Source organism: Cyanistes caeruleus, chromosome 1 (genome assembly GCF_971803275.1).
Source record: "Cyanistes caeruleus chromosome 1, bCyaCae1.hap1.1, whole genome shotgun sequence".
Taxonomy (NCBI): domain Eukaryota; kingdom Metazoa; phylum Chordata; class Aves; order Passeriformes; family Paridae; genus Cyanistes; species Cyanistes caeruleus.
In genome coordinates, this window is record NC_141701.1 from 65,424,824 (window position 1) to 65,450,225 (window position 25,402).

Genomic DNA, 25,402 nt, shown 5'->3' on the forward strand with positions numbered 1-25,402 from the left:
GGATATAGTAAAAAAGTAAAATTTCCCTCTAAAACCATGTTTTGAAAATATGTTTTAATCTTTAGAGCTTTGGTTATTTTTCCAAATCTTTTCCTGAATCTATCATGCAGTTAGTTACAATTCTGCTTAAATATCACAGCTTTACTTGGCAGAAGGATTGACGTGATGGTTCTTGTTTCATTATTTTGTGTTATGTGTCGTACAAAAGCTTAATGACACCGTGTATTGCTAATGGAATTTGAGGTCTTTTTTGTATTTCAGTTTTGGTATGGTGATTAATTTGATAACTAAGATTTCAGAATATTTTAGTTACTTGTCTTTATAAATTTCAGTGGTGAATGCTTACTTACTTGGCTTTGAAAATTTGAAGGCATAAATTATTTACTCTATATAAACTCATATATTTTTGGGAAATGTTGATAGTTGGGCACTGCAGTGCTCAGATTTCACTTTGACTCAGTCTTCATTTCCACTCTTTAGCACTGTCAGTGTAAGACACTACCACGCTGGAGAAGGTGAACTTCAGCTTTCATTCTGCAGTTTTTATTGTAGTATTTATTTTGAATTCATGCAACATTTTTTGTTACCTCCCAAAGGCGTTATTTGGAAATAAAGTAGTCATAGCCCTTATATTTTTTGGTGAGATTATTTTCTTTTGTTCTCTGATCCACTTAAAGCTGAGGCAGGCAATAGAGGAAGCCATAGAGTTCCTGAACGCTTTGATTGGCAGGGTGCAGGAAGTGAAGCAGCATGCTGTTTGCTGCCCTCAACACCCTGGCTGAAGGTGTTATTTTATAAATGTTTTTTTAAAAATAAACATCATAAAGATCTCTGACATGAGCAGTAAAACTGCAAAAAACGTGCAAGCATTGTAAGTGTGTCTTGTTCTTTTCTGCATTTCACAGTATTTTAGTTGTGTAGGGAGCAGGTCTCTTGCTTTTTCTTCCCACTAGTTTTTCTGTTCTCACTCATTCTTGCATGCAGTAGATACTGTCTGTGTACTTGTGGTAATCCTGTGTCTCAGGTCTAGCAATAATGCTTCATTCTCTTTGAAATTACACATTTGATCCTACAATGCCTTACCTGCATGGTTTTATTGTATGTATGTAAAAAAAAAATTGTGAAGTTGGCATGACCAGATTTATACCTTTGAAGTCTGAGGAATTATTCATACAATCTTTTTGATCCTTTGCAAATGTGACCAAAATATTTCCCTCAGAAGCTGGAATAAAGATTGTTAAAAACAGGATCTGAACAACACTGAAATTGATGGCCAGTATTGTTTTTCCACCAATAAGCTCTTCTAGAATTTAGTTACCTTTAGGTTATCTGATTTCAAGATTAAGTTTTCAGATAAGCAGTCTTTGCTGCTGGACATGTTGCTGAAAGGCTGGGATAATCCTTCTAACCCCCAGTCCCCCATGTAAAGGCTATTACTATGTAAAGAGTATGGTTATTTTGGTCAAATAATCTCTATTACCCTGTGATGGCAGCCTGTTCTGCTTCTTCAGTCTTAACAGCAAGAACTGTTGGGATGCCTGAAGTTGTTTTAAGGCTCTTTGGGTAAAAAGCTTTCTGATAAATCTTTGCAGGTAAAGCACACATTTTTCATAAGTGGAGGAGGAGAGAAAGGAGGGTCTCAGAAAAGTTGATACGGAATCTTTGTCTCTAAAACTCATCTTGGAATTAATATATATGTAATATATATATATTCATTCATATGTATTTTTATAAATATATTCATTCATATGTATTTTATATATATATTCATTCATATGTATTTATATATATATATATATGTTTGATGTGAATATTTCCTCTTTTTTAAGGATAATTTGGTCACTTAGTGTTTTTACTCTGCCACTGTAAGATGGTCCCCAACAGAAATGCTGTCCCCTGTGCAGCTGCATGAGTGTTATGTAGGTGTGAGGCAGCAGAACTGAAATAAGGATGGGTGACTTATTGTGGTGCGTGGCTTTTCTGCACCAGAGACTGCAGCTGCTCACACTGCTTGCATTACCTTCAGTATGATACTGGTTTAGTGGCATCTAAGCGACGTGTCAGTCAGGGCACAGTAAAATGCTAGAACTAAAAGGCATATTTCCTCTCCCATCCATCTCTTCTGGTCTGTTTTTGACATTCGTATGTGGTCTTGCTGGATCTAGAGTTTTAAATAGCTGGATTTCCCATGAAAACACTGCAGTGTGGATTTACCAGGGTTGTGTTATAATGAAATGCTAAAGGAATTGCAGGGAAGGCTTGCAAATCACTTAATTACTCAATTTTATGCACTAATTAGGCATCTAGTATCTTATAGTTATTTATTCACCTGCATATGTTAGATTCCCTTCTAAGAGGCAGTGACTACTGTAGATAGTTAGGTACCTGATTTCTAGACATAGGAACAAATCCAGTTTATTTACTTACTGGCTTTTGAAAGTGAAATAAAAAGCTGGATTCCAATTCTGTGCTGGTTAGAAGAGGAAAGTGTATTCACAGTTACTTGTGGTCTGGTTTGTGTTTTTAGATTATTTTAGAATGTTTTTCTTCCTTGTACCTACCTTCATTGAAATTAAAATGCTTTGAAGTACATTCTAAATAAACAAATAGAGGTATTGCACTCTATGTGGTCTACCCTGAAGGCTTATTTGTGGGTGAACTCCAGCATTAAGGGCTATTAAATGAAGAAGAGGTATCATTATATTTTACTGTGGAAGGATGTTTTCTCTTCGCTCTGTTATGTTCTGGTTCTGGTAAATCGTGGGCTGACATATGGCAGTATGTGTTATGCCTGTTTGAGGTTTAACTTCAAAATGCTTATGTTTTTTTGCTTATATGAACTAATTTTCTGTGAAAAATCTCTGCCTATAGGTTTTTCGGTTTTTTTATTGAAAACATAAGATGATAACTAGAATGGTTTAAGCCTTATTAGTATTTTTGATAACACTCTTAGAATTCTTTGCTGGACCAGTTAGTTACTTATACTGCAGATAAATAATTTTGCTGTGCTTGAAAATATCAGGTGTCAGCCACTGGAAACAAATCTAAGAAAGCCAAATCTTTAGTTTTATTAATGTTGATTTTAACCTTGGTGTGAAGAGTCTCTATTATAATGATATTGCTTCCTTCCTTGAATAGCAGTGGTTTGAAAACTTGTAGCTACTTCTTTGGAAGTTGTGGATGTATCTACACACATGCAGCGACTTTCAACATGATATTAACCTTTATTCCTGTTGTAAGGAAAGCTATGCTGCAACAAGTCTTTTCTTTGTATCTCAATTTGGAGGTATTTTTATACTATAAGCTGTAAGGCTTAATCATTTAAGGCTTTCATGCTTGTTCTTTATTTACGGTTTAATTGCTTTGGATTTGATTTTTTTTTTATTTTATTTTTTTTATTTTTCCAAGTGATGTGAAGTTTCATCAGGTTGCTTCTGGCTTCCACACTTACTTTCTATACAACTTACATGAACACATCAGGAAAATTTTGTGAGGAAATAACTACAAATAAGGAGAAAATGGTGACTGGCACTCACTGCTCAAAATGAAGATTGTCTTTGGTTGTTGCTTTAGTAATGCCTGCTAATTTATATTGTGGTCAGTACCTCTTGGGATTTTCCAGTGAAATAGAAGAGTTGAATTTTTTATTAATAGGGAGGCATCTAGTTTCTCATAGGGAATGTAGAAAAGAGGAAGCATTTCATCTGCAGAAGGTGAAAGCAGATGAAAGCAGAACCTATTTTTCATACGTAGTGAGTTAAGCCTAATTCCTCTATTTGGAAAATCTGCCTGAATAATTTAGTCGTCGCTAAGGTGCACTGATGATAGATATGGCTTTGAGGTGTGTAAATAATTCTTAACTACATGGTTGATGCATACTGAAGAGCATTTGTATCAGTTGTCTTAGGGATATACATTGTTACAAAGACACCTTAATTTTCTTATAGCTCTTTCCTTTTCCATGTCATTTATCTTGTATCTTTTAAGTAAAGGAACAGATAAACATAAAATGTAACTGTTATTGAAAGGATACACAAGACTCTGCCATGTCTTTATTACGACTGGTTTTTCCTTCCTCGCCAAGGTGGTCACTCTGACAATATAAGTGGGTTGGAAGTACTATTCTTTTGTAAATGACATTCCCACAGATTCTGTAGTATATATGATTTTTGAGAGGCAAACATTTTCAGTTTAAGACTTATTGCCATAGTCTTCTAGAAAAAGCATGAGTGCAACCATTTACAGGAGTAAATTATCCCTATTTACCCAAAGAAATGGGTATCAAATAAATGATTTATTAAAAAAAAAAAAAACACAAAAAAACCCCTCAAATGATCACATTAACAGTTCTGTGCAGTGTGATTATATTTGGAAGGTCCTTGAGTGTATACTCAGCAAATCTGCCCTTGATTTAGTTACCTGGTAAAAAAGAAGTTAATGGTAGTCATACTGGTAATGGAGTCTTAAGTTTTTTTAACAACAATTTTGGAGCAGTTGGAAAGAAATCAAACGCTGGTATGGAAAAAAGTATTTTTAAAAGTCAGTCTTCAATACAAAAGATGAGAACATGTTATTTTTGTTCTGCTTGACTGCAGTGTTACTGTAGGAGAAAGCATGCATAACCAAACCTGTCCATAAAAGTGTTTAATGTACTTGGAAAACATTAACTTCTTTTCATGGCTGTACTTGTATTGTTTCTCCTGTAAGCCTACTGCATGATTTCATTATGGGATAGAATTCCACATGTTTGTTTTATACTTTATAACTGTGAAAATAACTGTGTTTTGGGGTGGTTTTGTTTATTTAATTAAAATATACCTCCCAACTTCCTGGATTTTTTTAGGCAACAAGCTTATTTTAGGGAAAGGGGAAAAAGTATTAAAGTATTGACTTGTTGATAATGTTAAATTGTCTTACAGGTTTTTTAAAGTTTGGTTTCAATTCTGAATCAGCCTCCTTCCTGAGGCTACAAACAGGAACTGACATTTGCATGTAATGACTGGTTCTGGTTGCTCAGGGCTGGAGGGTGATTGCTAGGGCTTAAAAGCCCTAGTCTTAGAAGTGTAAGGCTTCTGGTTGTACTGGGGATCTCAGTGGCCCCTCTGCTTTCCCCAAAAGCAGTTGCCATTGCAGGTTCCTTCATGTGCTTCTACATGTTGCACTGGGGTCCATAAGCCATTCCAATAATCTGGCCTTATTTAAAATACAGCTTTAAACACAGCTCACTTATGGATGAAAAGTCATGGAGCAGATGCCAACAACTCAGCTGCTCATCTGTCTCCTGTTCTCCTTCCCTTGCCCTTTAGGCTAGGGATTCACTAATTTTTTCCCTTGCTGGCACTTGCTGAGCATGTGGCACGCTGAGGTGGGACATGCAAAGTGGTGTGGGCAGGTTCCAGCGGTGTGACACCTGTAACAGAGCTCCCTGAGGAGCTCACTTTGCGCAGTGGTGCTCAAGGCCATGAAGTGGGAAATAGAAGGTGTGGCTTTCTCTGCTGGGGACTCCAGCTGGAGGCAATTTCCTAGGGCTTGATTAGTCCCCTTTGAGCTCCCATTGACTGATGGCTGTGGTGTCCAAACACTCAGCCATTTGTCCCTGTCTTGGCACAGCTCCTGTGGTCAGCTGGTTTGGTCAAGGACAGCCTCAGCTGGGGCTCTTTGGATGCCGTAAACACAAACTATGAACTCTGTGTTCCTGGTGTGATTTTACATAAAATGGTAAAAATAAAGAAATTTTCATTTGTGAACCCAATGCAAACTGGTCACACTAGCAGGTTTGAATTTCTCATGATGAATTTCCAACTTACTGGGCATATAACCCAGCATCCAGCAGATCCCCTGAAAGTGTTAAACCAAAGGTAACTGAAAAACTAGCACAAGACTATAAATTTCAAACTAAGCACCTCTCATTTTATAGTGAACTGCAGTATGTAAATATGTGTTACTCTTGGTTCTTGGATAGCTTAGGTTATCCAGGAGACAGGTGCTGGATTTCCTACAGAGGGACCATGATATGAAATAGACCTATAATTACTTGTGCTACTATGCACAGTCACTTAAATAAAAATCATCAATTTGGTTTATTCAGGTAAATTTTTTTTCAGGTATAAGAGTTTTCTTGTTTTGCTGGTATTTTTTTCTTGTTTTTTTTCTGGATAGCAGGTACATATGTATATAAATGTTATTGATGTTATTTTATTGGCTTCTGCGTTTGAGGTTCAAACAAGTGAGTAGCAAGATCTGGCTATATTGTAACACTTGAAAAAATAATGTTCTGCTGGAGAGGGATTAGGGTTAGGTATCAAAATGTCTGAAGGGTTTCCAAGTGTAGCTCAATCTGCAGCATGTTCTGCGCTAGGGCTTCAGGGGCTGAGCGCTGTTTGTTCCTTTTCTCTGGGTAGATCAAGAGCAGAGTTATGGAGACTCCTGTGGTTGTTGCTCTCTGCTGAAGCCTGGCAAAGTATTAATACAATTAAGGCATAGAGAAAGAGAATAGTAGAAGTGTAAGATAGGTTGGGACTTCTAAGTAAAAGGGTCAAATAGCCTTTTTTCCTAGGAATGCAGAAATCTGTGTGCTGAGACTGTTAGGCATTGCAATGTGAACTGAGCCTTGAAGGCCAGTCTTTGAAGCTTTGGATCTGGCTACCAAAACATTCTCTCTCATCTAGTGGCTGGCCCATGGTGAAGGATAACCTTCTACTTACCTATCAGTGGACTAGAGGGTAGAAAGCTATTTCTGCAAATGAGAAGGGATTTTTTTGCCTGAGCTGAGGTGGAGAGTGTAGAAAAGACTTTGTAGTATAATTCATGTAGTCACTTGACTTTTTGGTGAAAGATGAACACAGTTCTGAATAAATAGTTTAAAACTAAGCTGCTAGAAAATTGGAAAATGTGAAATTGAAGGCTTCCTCTACAATCATAGCTTGCTGTCAACTTTTTGTATACTCTTGATAATTGGATAACTGTATGTTTTATTTAACAGTAACCATTCCTGAATTAGCCCATTTTCTGGATATTAAAAAAAAAATAAAAATACTATAATTAACTGCAGACTGTATATCAAGAAAAATTGCAGAACAATAGGAGTGTTTGCTGTTTTTTATGGAAATATTGTTTGTAATTCTCCTAAAGATTACCTCTTCTTTTTATCTCCTCCTTTAAAAACAAAACAAAAGAAAAGAGCCAGAGAAAACCAACAGCTAAAACCTCCAAATCACACCTTTTCTGAGGAAAAAAAAAAAAAAATGCATGCTGGCTAAAAAATTAATCGTGTTTTGATTTTAGAGAATATACAATGGTGAACTATCAATTGGCTGACAAAACACCCCATGAGAGTATTGTTGGAAGTGTTGAATGCTAATGTGTGTCTGACTTCTGAGCTGTCAGTGAGAAGGCAATTGTTTTAGCTGCTTCTGAGTATAGTTTACACATAGTTGAATGAAGATGGATCACTGGCTGCTTTGCAGCCCTAAAAAGCCCACTTTATACAATTTTACATCTCATGACTCTTTGTGCTTTTCATGTATCCCTTTCAAAGAGATGTGTAGTAGATGCAATGCTTTGGTATTATAAGTGATTAATTTTTTTTTCTAAATTGTTCCATTTCTCTAGCTGCATAGAAGAAAAGCCAGCCTGTGTTTTAAGGCAGATACACAAAAAAGGGGAGATGGCAAACTAGTAATCATATAGGTGCCATCTAGCTTGGCCAGCAGTCTATGCAACACTTATATTATGCAAGTCCCTTTGTAGCTGTCCCCTTATAAGTGAGGTATGGTTTGGTAATTGGTATGGTAATTAACCTGGAAAACTATCCTCTGCCTCGCTTGCCAACTGGCTTTAAATGCTGTGATGTTAATTGGTAAACTGATCCAGTGAAGAGAGCCTTGAAATGTTTGCAGGCTTGTCTGAATTTAATTCACCTCTTATTTCAATGAATGCCTTTTTCTGTTTCATGGGATGTTCTTTTGTTTTAATTTGTAAATACTGATTTTCAGAGTTTTGGTTTTGAGGAAGGAGTTTTTTTTTCAAAAAAAAAAAAGCTTAAGCAACAAAATAACTTTTATCTTGTGGCATGTTCCTCTTTGATATGAATTTCTGGCTTCATGAATTTATGTATGATAGACTGTAAAATATTGACATGTTTTAAGGTTAGTTCTGCCTGCCTTACATATGGTGTTTGCGTATATATTCCTGAATTGGTGTTACTTGATAGAACCTGATTTGCATTAACTCAAGACTGTTTTGTCAGCTGAGAGTAAACAGAATTATTGTGAAATTTGTATTGTAAATGCAGAAATATGTAGGAAATGTAAATGGGGGTAAGGGGTTTCCTAGTTACAGATGATAAAATCTTGTCTTGACATTGTTTTCCTACTTTATAGTAGCTGTTTGGGGTTTTTTACTGGCTTAAACTAAGGCAGTGGGTCATGCCTAACCTTGCATGGCATTTAACATTGCAATGCATAATATGTATTTGTTAGAGGGATTACCTGTGATTCTCTTGATAATGTTCACATTTACAATGAGAGCCCCTCTATATTTATGCATTTACATTCTGGCTTACAACAGGCTAATTTTACACCTTATTCTTTTCCTATAAGAAGCATTTGTTAACTTGGGGTATAATGAGGTCTTGGTGATGTTGTGAGTTACTCTGAAAAACTAACATAGAGAATTATAAAAACTGTCATTAAACATAATTTTTTGTTTTATAGGTTATTCAGCAATAGTTATGAACTCCCGTTTACGAGCCTTAGGTGGGAGGATAAATAACATACGAGCATCAGAGCTACCAAAAGAGAAAACCCGATCAGAAATAACCTGTAACGTCCACTTTTTGGATGGCTCAGTACAAAGCTTCAAAGTCAACGTAAGTTTGGAAAACTACTTTCTTTTTAAATACATATAAATTTGTTTGAAAGCTGCAGATGAAATATGGGACCCTGAGGCATTGTATCTCCAAAAGATGTTGAAGATGTAGCTTTGCTGTAACAAATTGCAGAATTACTGCTTATGAAGTGGGTTTTAAAAGTGCTGTTTTAATGTACTTTCAAGCCAATGGACTTCAGTGTCATAAAATCATGGCATGCAGATTGTATCTGGAAAAAGGTCTTCTATATGATACAGTAACCACAAAGAAACAGATCTGGTGATCATTATCAACTATGAATAAGTAATTCATATTTAAAGGGAGCTCCCGAATTGGGATGTGCTCCTCCTTCAAAGGACTAGTAAAAAGGGTTCCTCCTGAAAGAAGGAGGCCTTATAAATTCCTGTGGTGATGTCAATACATATTTACAGAAATGCAAAGGTGATGTAAACAGTGAAGACGTTGTGGCTCAGTAGGACTGTTCTGTTCAGTCTTTCGTACTTCAGTACAGTCTCTTTATTTGGGTGTGGGGAAGGAAACAGGATTAATGGAGATTTATACTCTGTATTTTTAGTGTATTTTATTCTCCAAGGTTTAGTACTTTAGTACTAAATACCTTTAAATACCTTTAGTACTGATTTGAAATATCCGTTCATTTTTAAATGAAAACAAGGGAAACAGCTTCGCTTCTCAATCAACTTTCAATAGAATTATCTGACCATGAAAAAAAACTGTGAATAAATTTAAGTAAATTATGTGTAAGATTTGTGTGTATTTCTTTGTATGATACTTATTTTATCCAATTTACCTTGTTTGAGAAGAAGCATTTTGCTGAGGAAGCTGTATTGTTTAGATCTCTTAGATTACATGGTGCTTTCTAATAGGACGTATAAAACTGCACACTAAAGTTGTATTTTCCCAAGAAAATCTTTGCTGTGACAGTGGTCAAGCACTGGGTTACCCAGAGAAGTAACAGCCATCCCATCCTTGAAAGTGTTCAAGGCCAGGCTGGATGGGGCTTTGAGGAACTTGGAGTAGTGGAAGGTGTCCCTGGCCATGGTAGGGGAGTGGGAACCAGATGATCTTTAAGGTTCCTTCCAACCAAAACCATTCTATGATTTTTCAAAATTCTGAGCCCAACTGATTTCTCTCCCTACCTTCAGCATATCCCTAGGTACCACTGCTAGTTACTTCCTTCATCCAGGGTTTGTAAGGGCCTCCTTTACTGCAGCTGTGATGCTGAACCTCATAGGGGTGATGTAGGACTCATTATTGCTCTACTTAAGAGAAGCAGGGAATGTGGCTTTCCCACTGTGTTATGGACTAAGAAAAGGAAGAGTTTTCACAGAAGATTCATGGTCTTTGAGTACTGAGCTGTCATGCTGGTAATGAGGGAGGCAGCACTTTTCTTAGAGGATGGCTCTTCCTTGGTTATCTAACCTTGATATCGGCCTGAGAATAGGCTTTGCTGCACTCTGGTAGTGTCATAAGGGCCATTTTTCAAAAGGGTTTGAAGCTAGCTGCAGAAAATTTGTATCCAAGTTCTGCTTACATTAGCAGAAAAATTTAGCTTTGTGAAGTTTTTGCCTGACTCTGTGTTTGTGTATTATTTTAATTGCTGACATATTTCAGTTTTATGTCTGTGAACAAGAATAACTCGGGTCTGTGGTCATTCTGGAAATCAGCTGGGCATGTACTAAAGGACAATAAGTTTTGCTCTGAACAGATTTTCCCTTCTTGTGAAGTCTTTCTCTGTTGCTTTAGAGAAACTGTTTCTCATATCAAGATGATTTTCTCCACATTTAATTCATTTCTGGATGACATGTTAATTAACAGTTCCATATTTTAAAGAATCACATGGCATAATTTCCCAGAAGACAAATTAGCAGGAATGTATTAAATGATGTACTAGTACATTATTAAAATGAAGGTGCTTTCTGAAGTGACTAGACATAGATACAAGACACATGGATAAAAATACTCACTATGTCTTGTGGATATTGTAAATAAGTTTTCTAGGTTTTTTGATTTCTCTCTTTTTGAAGTTATCGGTGAAATATGTTGAACTTTTCTCCTGTTAGAGTTTGGAGAACTGGACCTGAGCAGGATCACCTCTTCTAAAGCATAGAGTTCAGTGTTTTCTCTTTAAAAGAACTTCAGTATTACCAGTGGAAAATTAAGATTGGGAATTCTTCAGGGTTGTTTGTGGTCTAGTTGTACCTGGTTCTGATCTGTGAAGGCTCGAAGTTTGATAGATGTTACACTTTGAACTAACATTAGGCTAATATTCACATATACATAAGTATGGTTTATGTTCATTGACATATTTTTCATCAACAAAGAGTAGAAAGTAAAAGTGGAAAAGCAGAATACTTGTAGCTTGGCCTTTGTCCATTTAATAGAATAAGTGGAATTGGAGAGTTCTCCAAATTTAATGACAGTGGAATGAAAACAACTGAGCATTGCTTTATAATATAGCAGCTCTCTGAACACAGAATTCTTGCTTCAAAAGGATTTCTTTCTTCCAAAGTCATATGGAGATTATATAGAAAAATAACATTAAAGAAAAGAAATGTCATGGGTAAGAAACTCAAGATAAATTTAAACTATAAATTTAAACAAATGGATATTCCTATGTTTCTATTTCTGTTATCTTGTTGACAATGTGCATATTCTCAAGACTACAAAATATTAGGTGGGTTTAAATTTAATAGAAATAAATGATTAAATCGTCTAAACTTAAAACACTGAGAAGAACTTAAATATTTTGGAATTTTGAGCTAGTTCTAACATCTTTAAAATGATGGTAGTACATTTATGGTATTTCAAAATACTGGATCTTTCAGAGAGCAGGGAGACTAGAGATAAAACTTTCTTTTTGGTCTCTGGAAACAAGATCTTTATAGAGCCCAACAGCACTGATTTTCATCAATTTTTTTTTTACCAAATGGCATGGCACTTTTGTAGTTATACCTATAGGTTTCTTTCTTCTTTGTCATATGATACTTCAGATGTTTGTTTTCCCAGTGGTTCTGTCTGTAGGAGGGTGAATAAAAACTAAGTAGTATAAAACTGGACAAAGGAAAGTTAAGGTAGATTTTGCATATGAATATAACCAGAGAAACATTCTCTCTGTTGAGAAACGTGAAGGTAGCTGCATAATTTCCTCTCTGAAAAATTGTTCTTATTAATCAATTGCCCGAAAGAATATTGGTATCCTGTATCCTGACCAGCTGTAAATAAAGACTTATTTGCAATAGAGCAGTGCTGTTTTTTTCCTGGACTTGTTGCTTTGGCAGAGTAGCAAAGTGATTGGATATTTTGTTCAATGTTTTTATTTAAAAGTGTTATACTACAGTTTTAGTGAATCTGAAATTTGGATTCATGGTATCACAGGGAGTTCATCAGGATAAGCTGTGGTATGTGCTGGTTTTAGGTCATTATTATCAAGAAAGTTCACATGGGAGTACAGACAGACACATTCCGCTACATTGCTTACAGTCCAAAGAGTATGTTAACTATGCAAGGCTGAAATGGCCTTTCTTGTTCCACTGTTATGTGTTTCAGTACTTTGATGGAACATGTCCAAAATCCAGGCAAAGAATAGAAGGTGCATGGAAGCTGAGAGGTGGAAATGTTATTTCCAAACCGCATTTGAGACAAAGACTTGACTGCATTTAGGGCTGAATGTTGCACCTGACTTTAATTCCATCCAGGCTTTCTTGAAGCCTCACAGTAAATTCTGAGTGTTTCGGTTTTATGGTAAGGTTAACTCACCTCTGTCCCTAATGTCACTTCTGTCATGTTTTAAGACTATAATGCATAGGCTTTTCACCTGGAGAAAATATTAGCAGTCATTCTCATATATACAGAATATACATATATACATATATGTATACATATATACATGTTTGAGTATATTTGATAGGTATTTATTATATTATATATATTACATTGTGTAGTAGTGCAAATTCGTCTGTAACTTTTGATTTAAACTTACGAATTTTCTGGTTTTGTTCTACTTTGGCCCATTTGCCAGGAATGACCACTTGGGAAGCATGTCTCTCCAGTAAATTGACTTTTGAGAAGGGATAAAACTGACAGAGTCAGATCATTTCTGAATTTCATTGTCTATCTGAGTTAATGCTTTTGTCTTATTACTGTGATTGTTGCTTTTAAACTAACTGTCTATTGGTAATAGGTTTTTTCTTCTAGAAATGAAAGAATGAGGCTGTAATAATTCAAGAAGTTTTATGAATTAAAGCTCAGATTGTAAGGAATGTTATTCCTTTCCTTCCACCTCAGTTAAGTTTCTTCTTCCAGTATTTGAGAAGGAATATGATTGTTAAAATGAACACCTACAGTTACAATCGGTATATTTAAAATAATGGACAGAGATACAAGTCTTAGAGGTTCTTTTTGATTTTGGGTGTGAGTTTTATAATTTTAAACAACTCATAGAAAAACGCAATGATGCAGAATTTTTGTATGTGTGTCACCAAGTTTTCTTACTCAGTATTGTTTAGTATTGTTTGATAATACAAGATGGTTCAATGCTACTCTGTGTCCCTGAATGTTGAAAGAACTGCTGTATGAAGTTTCAGGCTGGCAACAAATATTTAATTTTATGTTGAGACAGGTCAGTGTACTCAACTGGAAAGCAGTAAGACAGTATGAAATTTGATGATGCCTTTGAGGACAGTGAGAAAGTGATCTGTCCTACAGCAGGCTTGTTAGTCTTAGCCCTTTGTGGGGCATGACTTCATAATAAATGCTGAAGGAAAGAATTAGTGAAGGGTAGATTTTTTCCAAAGTTAGAACTGAAATGACTAACCTCATATATGTGTTTGTTTTAAATCATTTTGTGAGGCAGAGGAAATGCAGTGGGTTAAAACTCTGTCCTTGGATAAATATTTTATATGACCTTTATACAGGAAAATACTGTGCTAAAGTGTATGGCATCTAGAAAAGTTATGGGATGGGTCAGGAGTTGGCTGAGGAGGTGGCTGTAGATCTTGGTGAAAAGGAGATAATAAATAGTGCAAGGACATTAAAGTGAGTTCTTGACTGTCAGATTTCATTAATGTGTTGCTCTTGAAACTTTTTTAAAAAATCAAAAATATTAAGTTTGAGGCCTTATTAACAACAAAAAAGATACAGGAATAGAAGTTAGCAGGTTATCTTGAACAAGGAGCAGTTGCAGTGAGGGAAATCAGTAGTGTAAACTAATAGCTTTTATGAGATGAGGTAATGTTTTTTTTATCTCAATTTTCAGTTGCAAACAATAGAGAACGGTGGCAGTTTGCAGACTGAGCTGCTCATGTATTACTGCTCTGAAAAGGGTGAGTGCTTTCATGCATCAGGCAAGAATCCTCAGCCAGTGTCAAGGAAGTATTAACAGTGTTAGTCTTGGCATCGAGGCAGCCCTCCAGGGAATGCCACATGTGGATCCTGGCCACTTGGAGACAAAAGAGGGAAGTTCCACAGGCAGGCATAGAAGGTAAAACTAGGATGCTCTGCAGAAGACTGGATCTTAGGAAAGAACCTGCTCTGTTTATTCTAGATTAGGAAAATCTTCCACACTTGAATAAGAGAATCAGGTGGGTAAATAAATTCCAGGAAGAGAAAACAGAGATAGCAGAAGAGCAAATTAACTGTGTATAAAATTACTGTGGAAATTAAAAGAAAGTGGTAGCTCTGTGTTCAGGCTCATGCATCTTTTAGGACCAAAGGACACAGGCTGTCTGGTTGTGAATGAGTGTTACAGGCTAAATTAGAAAAGGATGACCTCAAACAGCACATGACGGGCAGTGGGCATTGTGTCTGAAGTGAGACTGAATTTGCAAAAGCTTCGGTGGTGCTTAACTAGGAGGCTATCATTACCAGGAAGTGGAGGCAAAGCTTCTGCAGAGGACAGGGAGATATGCTTTACATTGCTCTCTCCTCTTAAATTGTCACTTTGTACCACTTGCCTTGTAGAAGTTAACAAAATACAGAACATTCCATGCATATTTACCTCTTTAGTCCCAGGAACTAACAATTTTACTGTAAGTTTATGCAGCTCTTAGGGCTGTATTGAGTCTTGATCACGCCAGATTCTAGGCAGTATTTGACATTAAAAAATAAAGAAGGGCTTTTTTCTCTTCACAGTTGTTTAACTTACTAAAAATTGAATTTGACTAACTTAAATTCCCTAAATGTTGTACGAACTTGTTGTGGCATGGCTATAATGTAATAGGTGTTAATTATGACTGCTTTAAGTATTAATTTTTGGCCTGTCCAACATAAGGTGTAATTGATTTGAAGACAGATTTAAATGGAGGTGAATAGTGTGTGATTATGAGGTGGTTGATGCAAAGCATTTATTCTAACGTTTCAGAATAGGGGTTGGTAGATGTCATGAAGGTGAATTAAATGGAAAGTTCTTTTCAGGTGGAAATACGCAAACTTCTTGAAAATGTTTCTTTTCAGTAAAAACTTCAAAATTCTTAAGGTTATCTTAAGAACTTTTGTCATTATAGCAGTGCAGGCTAGTGAGGAAAATACATTATTTTTTAAATTTCACTGTAGAAAAACAGGAGCTTAATTAGCAGTGCCTTAAATACTTGCCCTAATGGTTGATAGGGTTGAGGGGAACTTGATTCTAATGCCCAGAATTGCTGAGCAGTGTTCAAGTTGTTTTTGCCCTTCTATGGCACAGGGGAGTGAAAATAAGATGTGTTGTAAAGCAGTTGACACATTGTAATATTTAAATATGCTGTGGCTATGAATTGTATTGGAATGGATATCAAAATTCAGAAGTGGTGATGTGACATGTTTAGCCTGCCTCACTTTACACCTCGGTCTCAAAACTGTTAATTTACTAAGTAAGTTGAAGATTGTGCAGCATGAGCTATGTGGTCATTTTTAGGTATATAGACTGAAAAATTATTCAAATGTTTCTTAAAGCAATGCCAAAATTAAGGAAATAAACATTTCCTTGAAAAACTAATCTAACTAAACTAACTCCCTTATAACTGGGAATTTTTACAAGACTTGAACAATTTAAAATAACATTTTTTATTTAGCTTAGATTTTTTTGACTGAGTGCTTGATTTAAGCACTGGGAAAAAAACGATGCTTTTAGAGGGCAAGAACTGGAACCACATAAAAGTAATGCTGGAAATTACTTTTTTTCTGGGAAATATGGAGAGGCAGAAGAAAAGTAAATAGGAGTGTAGGTGGATGAGACTATTGCTGGCTGAACAGCTGGGTTTGGGTTTGGGTTTAGGAGACCCATGGGAACATTGCAAAGAGAGAACTGTGACTGCTGAGCAAGAATGTCATAGTGGGGAGCTTGGAAGGAAGGGAACAAGGAAAGAATGAGATGGCTTAGCAATTCATATATGCTGGGTGAGAGGCAGGAATGGAATTGTGAGGGGATAGGGAGACAGAAGGTGAAGGCATCTGAATTGGGATTAAAGACTGGAAGCATGGAAATTGAGAAAGGAATTAGGAGATAATCGAGATAAAGTAACTAGGAGCTGTTGTGAAGAAAGAAAATGAAAAGGAATAAGAAAGAAGTGTTGAAATTCAAACTAAAAATTAGCAGAAGAATCTGCCCTCTATGGTCTTGTCCTGCCCCATTTCTAATTGAACCTGATATTCCTGAACATCTTCTTTCATCAAAGTATCTATCCCATCCCCTGTAATTAGTGCTTTTGGTCATAATAAAACTTTAGGAACTCATATAGGTGCTGTCAAAAGTGCACACCATAGGTGCACAATTAGGCTTCTGCATTGTGCAGGTGTCGTAATGACACTTGGAAGTGTTAAAACTTTCTGATTATAAAAACCCAGCCCTAGGGAAATGAATATGGTCAGTGCTGATGAGTTGACTGGTGTCAGGAGATGTGTATTATTTCAGAGGGTGGCATCTGCTCTTGTGTACACATATGGATAATTTCTGATGGATAAATCTCAGTCTGCATGTCACTGATGGTACTGGGCAGAGCTACCTGGCAGGTGCATGGTGCTGTGGCTTTGTGTGACAAGGAATGCATGGTTGCATGGCCCTTACTTGTCACTGACAGTTGAGTTTCTAAGCTGGGTTTTAGGCCTATGCTATTTCAGAAAAAGTGGGATTTGATCAATGCTGTGGTTTGGCTGTGCCAGCAGCCTGTTTGAAAAGTGAGGAGTGGGAATGTGCAGCTGGGGTAGGAGGAGAACACAAAAGTGCTGCTCTTCATGGCCACACAGCCTGTGTGGACACACATTTATTGTGAAATCTCAACTGTTTTCTCTGGAAGTTAAATAAGATGGGAGACTGCTGCAAAGGAAAAGGTAGTCTCAATAGTAGAGTTGCCTACATTGTTTTCTCCACATGTGACTTTACTCCAGAAAAATGGGCATGGCTTTTCACAGGAGCCGACAGCCTGATGTGGTAACACTGAACATCCAAGTCAGAGATGAGCTGCTAGGAGTTTTGCTCTAGCAGTAGAAAATGTTGGCTCATAGTCCATCCTCCAAAATAAGATAAGCCAAGTGGGTGTCCTTTGCTTGAAATTTTGTTTTTCTTTTCCCAATTTTTAAATAGGAAGAATGCTCCTATGAGATAAGGGAAGACTATAGAATATGTTGCTGTTTAAAGCACTCAGTCTATTAAAAAATAATAAAAATCTGAAGTCTTCTGAAAGGACTTACTGGGCTTGTTCTATTATAAAAAAAGTTTAAGCAAATAATTGAATTGGCTTTTAAGTGAACACTCTTACATACTGAGCAAGATGGGCCACCCACAATGTGGCTTGTTCATTAAGTCCTTTGTTTCAAGAGATTATTTTCAAAAAATCAAGAAATTTTCTTATGAAATCAGACATTAATAAAACCAGAGAAGAATTTTAAAGAAATTTGTTCAAAAATAAAGTGCTTGTCTTTTGCAGTTCAAATAATTCTCCTTTGAGTTTTTTGTTTGTTTGGTTAGGGTTTTTTTTGGGTTTGGTGTTTAATGTGTGCAGATATTTCTGCTTTTAAGAGAGACATTTGGAAAAATCTTAAACTAATTAGGAAACTTTGTTTTCTTTGATTTTTCCTTTTTTCAATAAAAAAAGCAAACTGGCCTGATTTTTTCTCTGTCCAGCAATTCTGTGTATAAAAATCTAGAGCTAAGATGCCATATAGCTCTGCACTTACCAGATACCATTGCAAGCAAAACAGACTGAGCTTGGAGATAATCACTGAGTTTACTACAATGAAAATCAGAGTGGGTTGAGAAGTAAAATAGGTCTTAAAAACACATTTCCACCACTCACCCCTCCTTCTTAGGCTCTACCTTCTCACCTGCAGTGGTACAGGGAGACAAGGAATGAGGATTTTGGTCAGTTTGCCACAGTTGGTTTCTTCTGCTGCTCAGGAAGAGGAGTCCTTCCCCTGCTCCACCATGGGGTCCTTCCTACCGGAGACAGTTCTCCACAGATTTTTTTCAATGGGCTTCCTACAGGCCACAGTTCACAAATTGCTGCAATATGGATCACTTTTCCCTGAGGTGCAATCCTTCAGGGTCACAGGTTCTACCAGCAAACCTGCTCCAATGTGGGTTTCTCTCTTCATGGGTCTGCAGGTCCCTGCCAGGAGCCTGTTCCACCACTGGTTTCTCTTTGATTCACAGCTTCCTTTCAAGCATCCACCTGCTCTGGCATGGGATTCTCCACAGGCTGCAGGTGGAGCTCTGGCTGTCTTGTGGGACTCTACGGGCTGCAGGGACAGAGCTGCTTCACCGTGGGCTGCAGGGGAATCTCTGCACTGGTGCCTCCCTGGTACCAAAATCTAGCCACACAAACCCCATACAGCAAGCTTTCTACTACTTATTAGCATATTTAGGACTGCAATCTTTTTGGGGACTTGGTTTATTCTTTCCATGTTCTGTGGGTTTTTTTATAGAATCAGTTCAGTGTTCTTTGACAGAAATTGGTTAATCTGTTGTCATCAACGCCATGCCATGGAGATTCTTTCTTGGTTTGGAGGAAATTATCTTAGACTTCTGATCTCTGCTGCCTGCTTGATACTGTGTTGCACCAGTTCCGTGATTCCTGTCAAGGGGGACATCTAGGCAGAAAATGGGATGGCTGGGTGGAAGCATGAGGACACTGAGGGGGAGGTGAGAGTGCAGGCTGAAGTATGGGATCTTATGGCTGGATCACAGGATCCCTCTCTTTTTTTTTCCCCATCCTAGTGTATACTTTGTCTTTTATTAGCTGATGTGGAAGCACATTGTGCTGCTTTGTGGTGACAGCAGGGGCCACAGCAGCCCCACATGTCTGCAAGCCATCCCTGCAGGCTGCCACTCCAGAGAAGGTCATTGCTCCCACTGTGGGCAAGGGAGGGGTCACCTGCTTACAATTAATTTGCTGCACCCACATCAGGAGCTGGAGTACATGTCTGTTCATATTAGGAAATTTCATATGCCTAAACTATTTTGGGAAGAAACCCAAACCTTTGTCAGAATAAAGTTCTTATTGCTGAAAAACTTCAAACTGATGAATCAGCAGCTATTTTTATTCATGAATTACATTAGAAAAAAAAACCCAAATCAAATTAATTTCAATTAATTGGGTCTTAAAATGTATAAGTGTTGCAGTGTATAACTTCTAAACTTTTCTTGTTTACAGAAACAAGACACTGGACAAATTTTGTTGGATATGACCTATAATCAGCTGGGTGTGACAGAGAAGGAATATTTTGGTTTACAGCAAAATGAGAATTCAGTAGATTCACCTGTAAGTATAGTAAATAAAAAACGTGTGTGCATGTATATGTGTGTATAAATATGTACACGTGCATGTATACACACATATTCATGCACACACATGCACATGAATAAACAATATTTATTTGCAAATATTTTTAATCCATCTAATAGTTTTTCATTTCACAGCGATGGCTTGAACCAAGCAAACCTATTAGGAAACAGTTAAAAGGTAAGATTTGTTTTTACTATCTTGATTGTAACTTTGTAGTTCTGTTTTTCTATGTTATGACTAGAATAAATGCATATTGTCCAGATGGTAGATTTTTCTTCAAGATGAAGTCTTGTGTCTGCGAGTCATTTCAGCAGATTCTTCTACTTCTCCTTACTCCTACTTGGGTGGAAATAAGACCTGGTAGATCATTAACTTTGATGCTGTAATAGCAGCTAAACTTGGTTTCTGAGCAGTATTAGACATGCTTAGATGGCCATGAAAGCAGTAGTCATATTGTGGTGCCGGTGAATTCCTCCTGAGAGGGAAGCAAAGGAAAAGGGGTTTTGATTGAGGGAGGCATAGCCAGTATGTTTATAGATTCTGGCAATTTCTTGTCACACATACAATGAAAAACCCCAAATTTATACATTTTTATTAAAAAACAACTAACCAGAAAAACGGCGCCACACACTTCCAGGTGCATTTGTTGTTCTAGTACGGCACTGTCCCAGTTTGTGCTGTGTAACACTTGAGCTATATTTTTCAGCACCCTCGTTTCTACCTTGTGCTACAGATCATGAATTTTTGTTTCAATTCATACACAAAAGTAGCATGTTGGACTTCTGTAATTTAATGCACTTATATGTAAGATAGAACTGAGCATTATCCCAGCTGAGACACCTTAAATATATTTAGTGCTTTTCTCCCTTCTAATACTTAGCGGGCAAAGGAAGCTCAATAATGCCTTTATGCAAAGTAGTATATGCAAAGTACTTTAAATGAAAGCATTACTATAGTTGACAGTATTTTCTTTTCAAAGTTGGTATCAGGGCATCAGGAGGGACTTCTCATAGTTTCTTTTAGTTTCATGAAAAGCATACATGAGATTTCTAAGTGGTTGTTAATGTAATTTTTCTGTAAAAATAGAAATGAAAATATGAGGCTCTTTCTGTTTTAAAGTAATGATTGATTTGCTCTTTTAAAATATTGCAGGAGGTTTTCCCTGCACGCTTCATTTTCGTGTAAGGTTTTTTCTACCTGATCCTAACACACTTCAGCAAGAACAAACCAGGTAACTTCTGTTTGCTTCTGTGAACTAAGAATGTGTCTTGCCCATGACTGCAGCTTGGCAAATTATGCTTCATTACATGGATAACTTTGTATAACTTGGTGTTGAATACATTTGGAATGGAGAGCTTGATGCCATGCTCATGATGAATAGTTTCTGAGTAGTTCAGCTTACAGGATACAGCTGGAGTATAAGGTAGTACAAAGATGGTAGGTGTTAAAATATGTTTATTTCCGTCTTGAATTTTTTTGGAGTCTGCATGCCCTGGGTCTGTCTATCTTAGAAGTTTTGTATAAACACTGAGTCAGTTTTGAACATGTGTAGTAGATTTAATGCTGAGGGTGTGGAAGGGTGGGGTTTATTTTTTGGGGGAAAGAACAGATAACAGTTCTTGTTTTCTAGTTTGCCTTTTACTTGTAACATGCAAAGATGTATAATGCTTCAGTTTACTGTAGACTTCTAACGTTTTGTTTTTTAACCTGAGTTTTTGGGGTGGTGGGATGCTTGTATTACAAGAAATTTTCAATTAATTTGTCACAAAATTTTAACTGAATACTTGTTTTGTTCAGTGCCTGTCATTTGGAGTTTAGAATTTGAAGGCAATTTGAAGGCACACATTAATCTGGCTGTTAACCTGACATTTCTGTAGCACTTTCATTGTTTATTAATTTTAGTGACTTGGGAATATAAATAGTACAACATGTGAAATTATATTTCTTGTAGAAAATTTATCTTTTGACCTGTTTTGGTATTTGTTAATCATGTAGTTTGAAGCTGTTCTGCAGTTTAAAACTGAAATTATTCTTAGATCTGCCCTTTAAGGTTCTTCACATGCCCACTCTTCAGCATCACTATAAACTAACATTGTCAAACATGCTAATAAGAGGAAGACTGAACTGCTCTTAGAGAATTGTTTAAGAGCTTTTTGTCAGCATATGCTGCTACAGAAATGTCTCAACCTCCATTGAGTCTATCTCCTAGACAGGATCTCATAGTCAACCTTGATTGAGATTTGAGGTGTTTTGCCTTATTTTAGAAAAACTTCTTTTTCAAGTTGCATTCAAGATGAGTATTCCAGGGAGAAAAAGAGCTCAGTTCAGTAGTAGTGGTTTGGTTTTTGTAGTGTTAATTGCAACATTAATAATACTGTGGCCTTGGAGTTGCACTAGAGACTGCCAAAGATCCTTAAAAATGTTGTGAGAGTAAGGGGTTGTATGGTTGCATATTTGTAAATGCCACTAATATTTGTTCATCTGTTTGTATAGTTTGCTGGGAAATCTAATGAAATAAAACAATGTAGCTATTTAAATCCTACCATTTAAAAATAAATGCACATTTGTTTCTTTTCCAAAAAAATCTTTTCTAGGCATTTATTTTTTCTGCAGTTGAAGACTGATATTGCAGAAGGAAGGTAATAAGAAGAATCTTCAATTTCTCTATAATTCTTTTAAAAATAAATTTAAAAAGCCTTTTGCCTGATGGTATTGTTGCTGTAAAATTATCCCAATTATCCTATAAATATGCCTTGTGAAACATTGTTTTAAAGGAAAATCACATTGCCAGGAAATGTTACAAATTTTCTCTTAGCTCACTTATTAAGAACAGTTTAGAAGTCTGTTGTGAATAAGCTGTAGGTGATGCATGTATCAACAGGCACGACATCAGCCAAAGGGATATTTATGCAAGGCTTGGTGTGCCAGGCATGGAATTCCAAATCTGGGCACCCACTACCTAGTGCAGTAATCAGGAGTAGCAAGGGGCAGTTCATGCTATCATTTCTCCTTATTTCAGGGTTGTATTACCTGGGCATATACCCAGTGGTTTATTTGGCTGTGATTTCTGTGTGTTTGTACATAAAAAAAAATAAATAAAAAGGAAACCATTGTCCAAGTATTTGCTGCCAAATGTCAGTTGCCTAAAGGTGTTGGCTTTTTTCTATTATAGAGTCAGTTTTGGCCATAAGATCAGAGCTGTGTTTGTGCTTGGCATTTGGGTAATTTCAGTGTTTGTGTCTAGTTTTAACTACACCATAATGCAGCTATTAAAGTAATATCCAGAGCCCCATAAAAATATCTTTTTCTTTCCTGAATAAACATCCAGTAAAAATCTGAGTATGTCCTTTTCTGATTAGTTACTTCCATTCACTTAAGGAGCTGTTTAATATCCAGTTGTAATGTGCTTTAACAATCAAACAGTGAGAAAAAAATCAGATATTCTTTGAAGATGAATTAGTCTTCACATATCAAACTAATTGTGAGATAGTTTCAAGAAGACATGCATACAGCCTATGTTTAAATAAAATTATTTCCCCTCTTTTCCAGGTTGTCATGCCCCATTAATTCTGCTGTTGTCCTGGCATCATATGCAGTACAATGTGAGTAATAAACAACCATTGTTTTGTTAATAAATTTATTTGACCAACTACTTTCTTGGCTGTTTGGCACTGAAAAATTGGGAGAGATTTCTTTCCTTACCTCTTTGTGCCGAGTATTCAATATGCAGGTACAGGTTATTAAGGCAGCCTCCAGAGACAGTCTAAATATAAAAAGAATACCTTTTACGCCTGTCAAAAAAAAAGTTGATACAAGAATAATTTTTCTATTTATGTATGCTTCTGACTGCTGACAAAAAAGTCAGGTTTGCACTGTCAGTGGAAATAAAACTGTGAAACTTACTGTGTGTTACAATAGCTACGGGAATGCATTCCAAGGGAATAAGTGGTCATCTAGAGAACAGATAAGATGAAGGTAAACTCATGATTAAGAAACTATAGTGTTCTTACACAATGTTTGTTTTGTGGAATTTGGTTTGTTAGTTATGTAAAACTGGCCCTTTGCAATACATTTAAGGTGACTCTGCATATAAGAATTTAGATCCTTCTCATCTGCCTTTGGCAAAAAAAAAATTTCAAACAATGATACTAGAAAAACATCTTCTGTAAGAAAACCATACTGGAGTCTGACAATTCCTAACAAGCATCCTCAACAGACAGTGGAAAACAGCTGGAGGAAGACCTTTCTCATTAAACAAATAAAGAAAAAGAAACAGGTTGAGGGTTTAGTGGAGTTTGCATATTTGTTACAATAGTCAGGGGAAAGAATGTAAGAATAGTTGTGTAATTATTTGGCTGACTCTCATTTCTTTAATGGAAAGGCTAACAAGGCCCACAGAAACAATTGAGGTAATTTTTGTTTGAAATAGGAACCAAGCTAAAATAATTAAAGTATGGTTTTCAAAGAAGGATGGGATAAGCTTTTAGTATTTGGTGAAATCCTAAGAGTCTATGAAACATTTGCTTTTATGTTTAAGCATGTCATATGTTGCACCCTTTTATAAAATAAAACTAATCAGATTCAAGCTTCAGTAAAAACAGTTGAAATTTTCCATACTATGTGGCAGTCCCAGTTTTGGAGCCAAAAGAAATGCTCTGGTGTTTCTGAGGGCCAATAATGGCACTTGAAGGCTGATACACTGCACCACTAGGATTGCTAAATGAACTATTGGTGATCTTATTGAGCTAAAGCTCAGAAATTAAGAATGCGAAGGTTCTACCACAAATTGAAATATATCATGCCAAATCTAGTGTATCCCAAATCCCAAAGTTGTTCCTGTTTCCCCTTCAGTTTTATGGCTGCTCCCTTTTTAGTGCTTAAGCTAGGATACCACTAATGCAGTAATCTGTACTAAAGGAAAATTATGGAAGGACAATGAAGATTGTCAGAGAGTACTAGTGTGTTTTAATCATTGTCTTTCATGGTGGATTCTGGATTTCCTATCGAGCTACTTACCTGTTTTTTCTAACTCCTGATAGTGCTGTTTTTACCAGATGGTGGGGATTTTTTTTTTTTGTTTCTTTTTATTATTTAATTACAAAAAAAAAAGCACAAAAACCCCAAAAGTAGCCTTATTTTGCTATCTGATTTCCTTTCTTTTGCTGTTTTTATGACACTGATATTTATTCTCTGTATTGGTAAGGAATGATTTCATTAATAGAATGACATATTCCTTTAAGGTTGTTTGTTTTGTTTTTTTTTTCCTTTTACCTAGAGGTGATGGCATAAGAAAGACATTTTTGAAATCAAGGGTTTTGGTCTCCTTACTGAGTCATGTTTGCTATGTCCTGTCAATTGAAATAGTTTTAAGTAGTTTTCTATTAGTGTTTTAATTTCTAGTCATACTTAGTAAGGAGAGCTGAAGTTCTTGGTATGAGGTAGCTGCTTATGAGAAATCCATTGTCTGAGGTTGCCGTGAATCAGTTCTACCTGAGCTATTTACTGCCCCTTCTTGGCGGCTTTCAGGCTGCTCTCTCCTTTTGTAGCTTCCCTTGTATGCAGAAGGGGAAATCCTTGGTGTCTGACAAACCTGTGTGTTGTTTATTTAAAAGGTGTAGCAGTTGTTGCTGATGGGAGGGCTGAATCATATCTCTTTCGTAGGGTATGAAGTCTGGTGTTTGATATTTCTGCTCTTGCTTAACTGAAGTTTTTCCATGTACTGGTTTAATAGTCGGCCTTCAGAGGTTTTGTCTGAGTT

At 36.5% G+C, this 25,402-nt stretch overlaps 1 protein-coding gene across 15 annotated transcripts in view; it reads left to right on the top strand.

Moving 5' to 3' along the window:
• Positions 1 to 25,402, top strand: part of PTPN3 (protein tyrosine phosphatase non-receptor type 3) — a 160,441-nt gene that overhangs the window by 60,121 nt on the left and 74,918 nt on the right. For 9 of the 15 annotated variants that reach the window (XM_023921791.2, XM_086896611.1, XM_086896654.1 and 6 more), the window contains exons 2-7: positions 8,715 to 8,869; positions 19,513 to 19,620; positions 19,779 to 19,821; positions 20,797 to 20,875; positions 22,239 to 22,283; positions 23,194 to 23,246. In XM_023921791.2, coding sequence (XP_023777559.1) covers positions 8,715 to 8,869; positions 19,513 to 19,620; positions 19,779 to 19,821; positions 20,797 to 20,875; positions 22,239 to 22,283; positions 23,194 to 23,246 — 483 coding nt within the window. Of the gene's footprint in view, positions 1 to 5,560; positions 5,719 to 8,714; positions 8,870 to 19,512; positions 19,621 to 19,763; positions 19,822 to 20,796; positions 20,876 to 22,238; positions 22,284 to 23,193; positions 23,247 to 25,402 lie in introns of those variants that run through there. The other 6 variants (XM_023921789.2, XM_023921790.2, XM_086896628.1 and 3 more) reach the window with 3 other exon arrangements.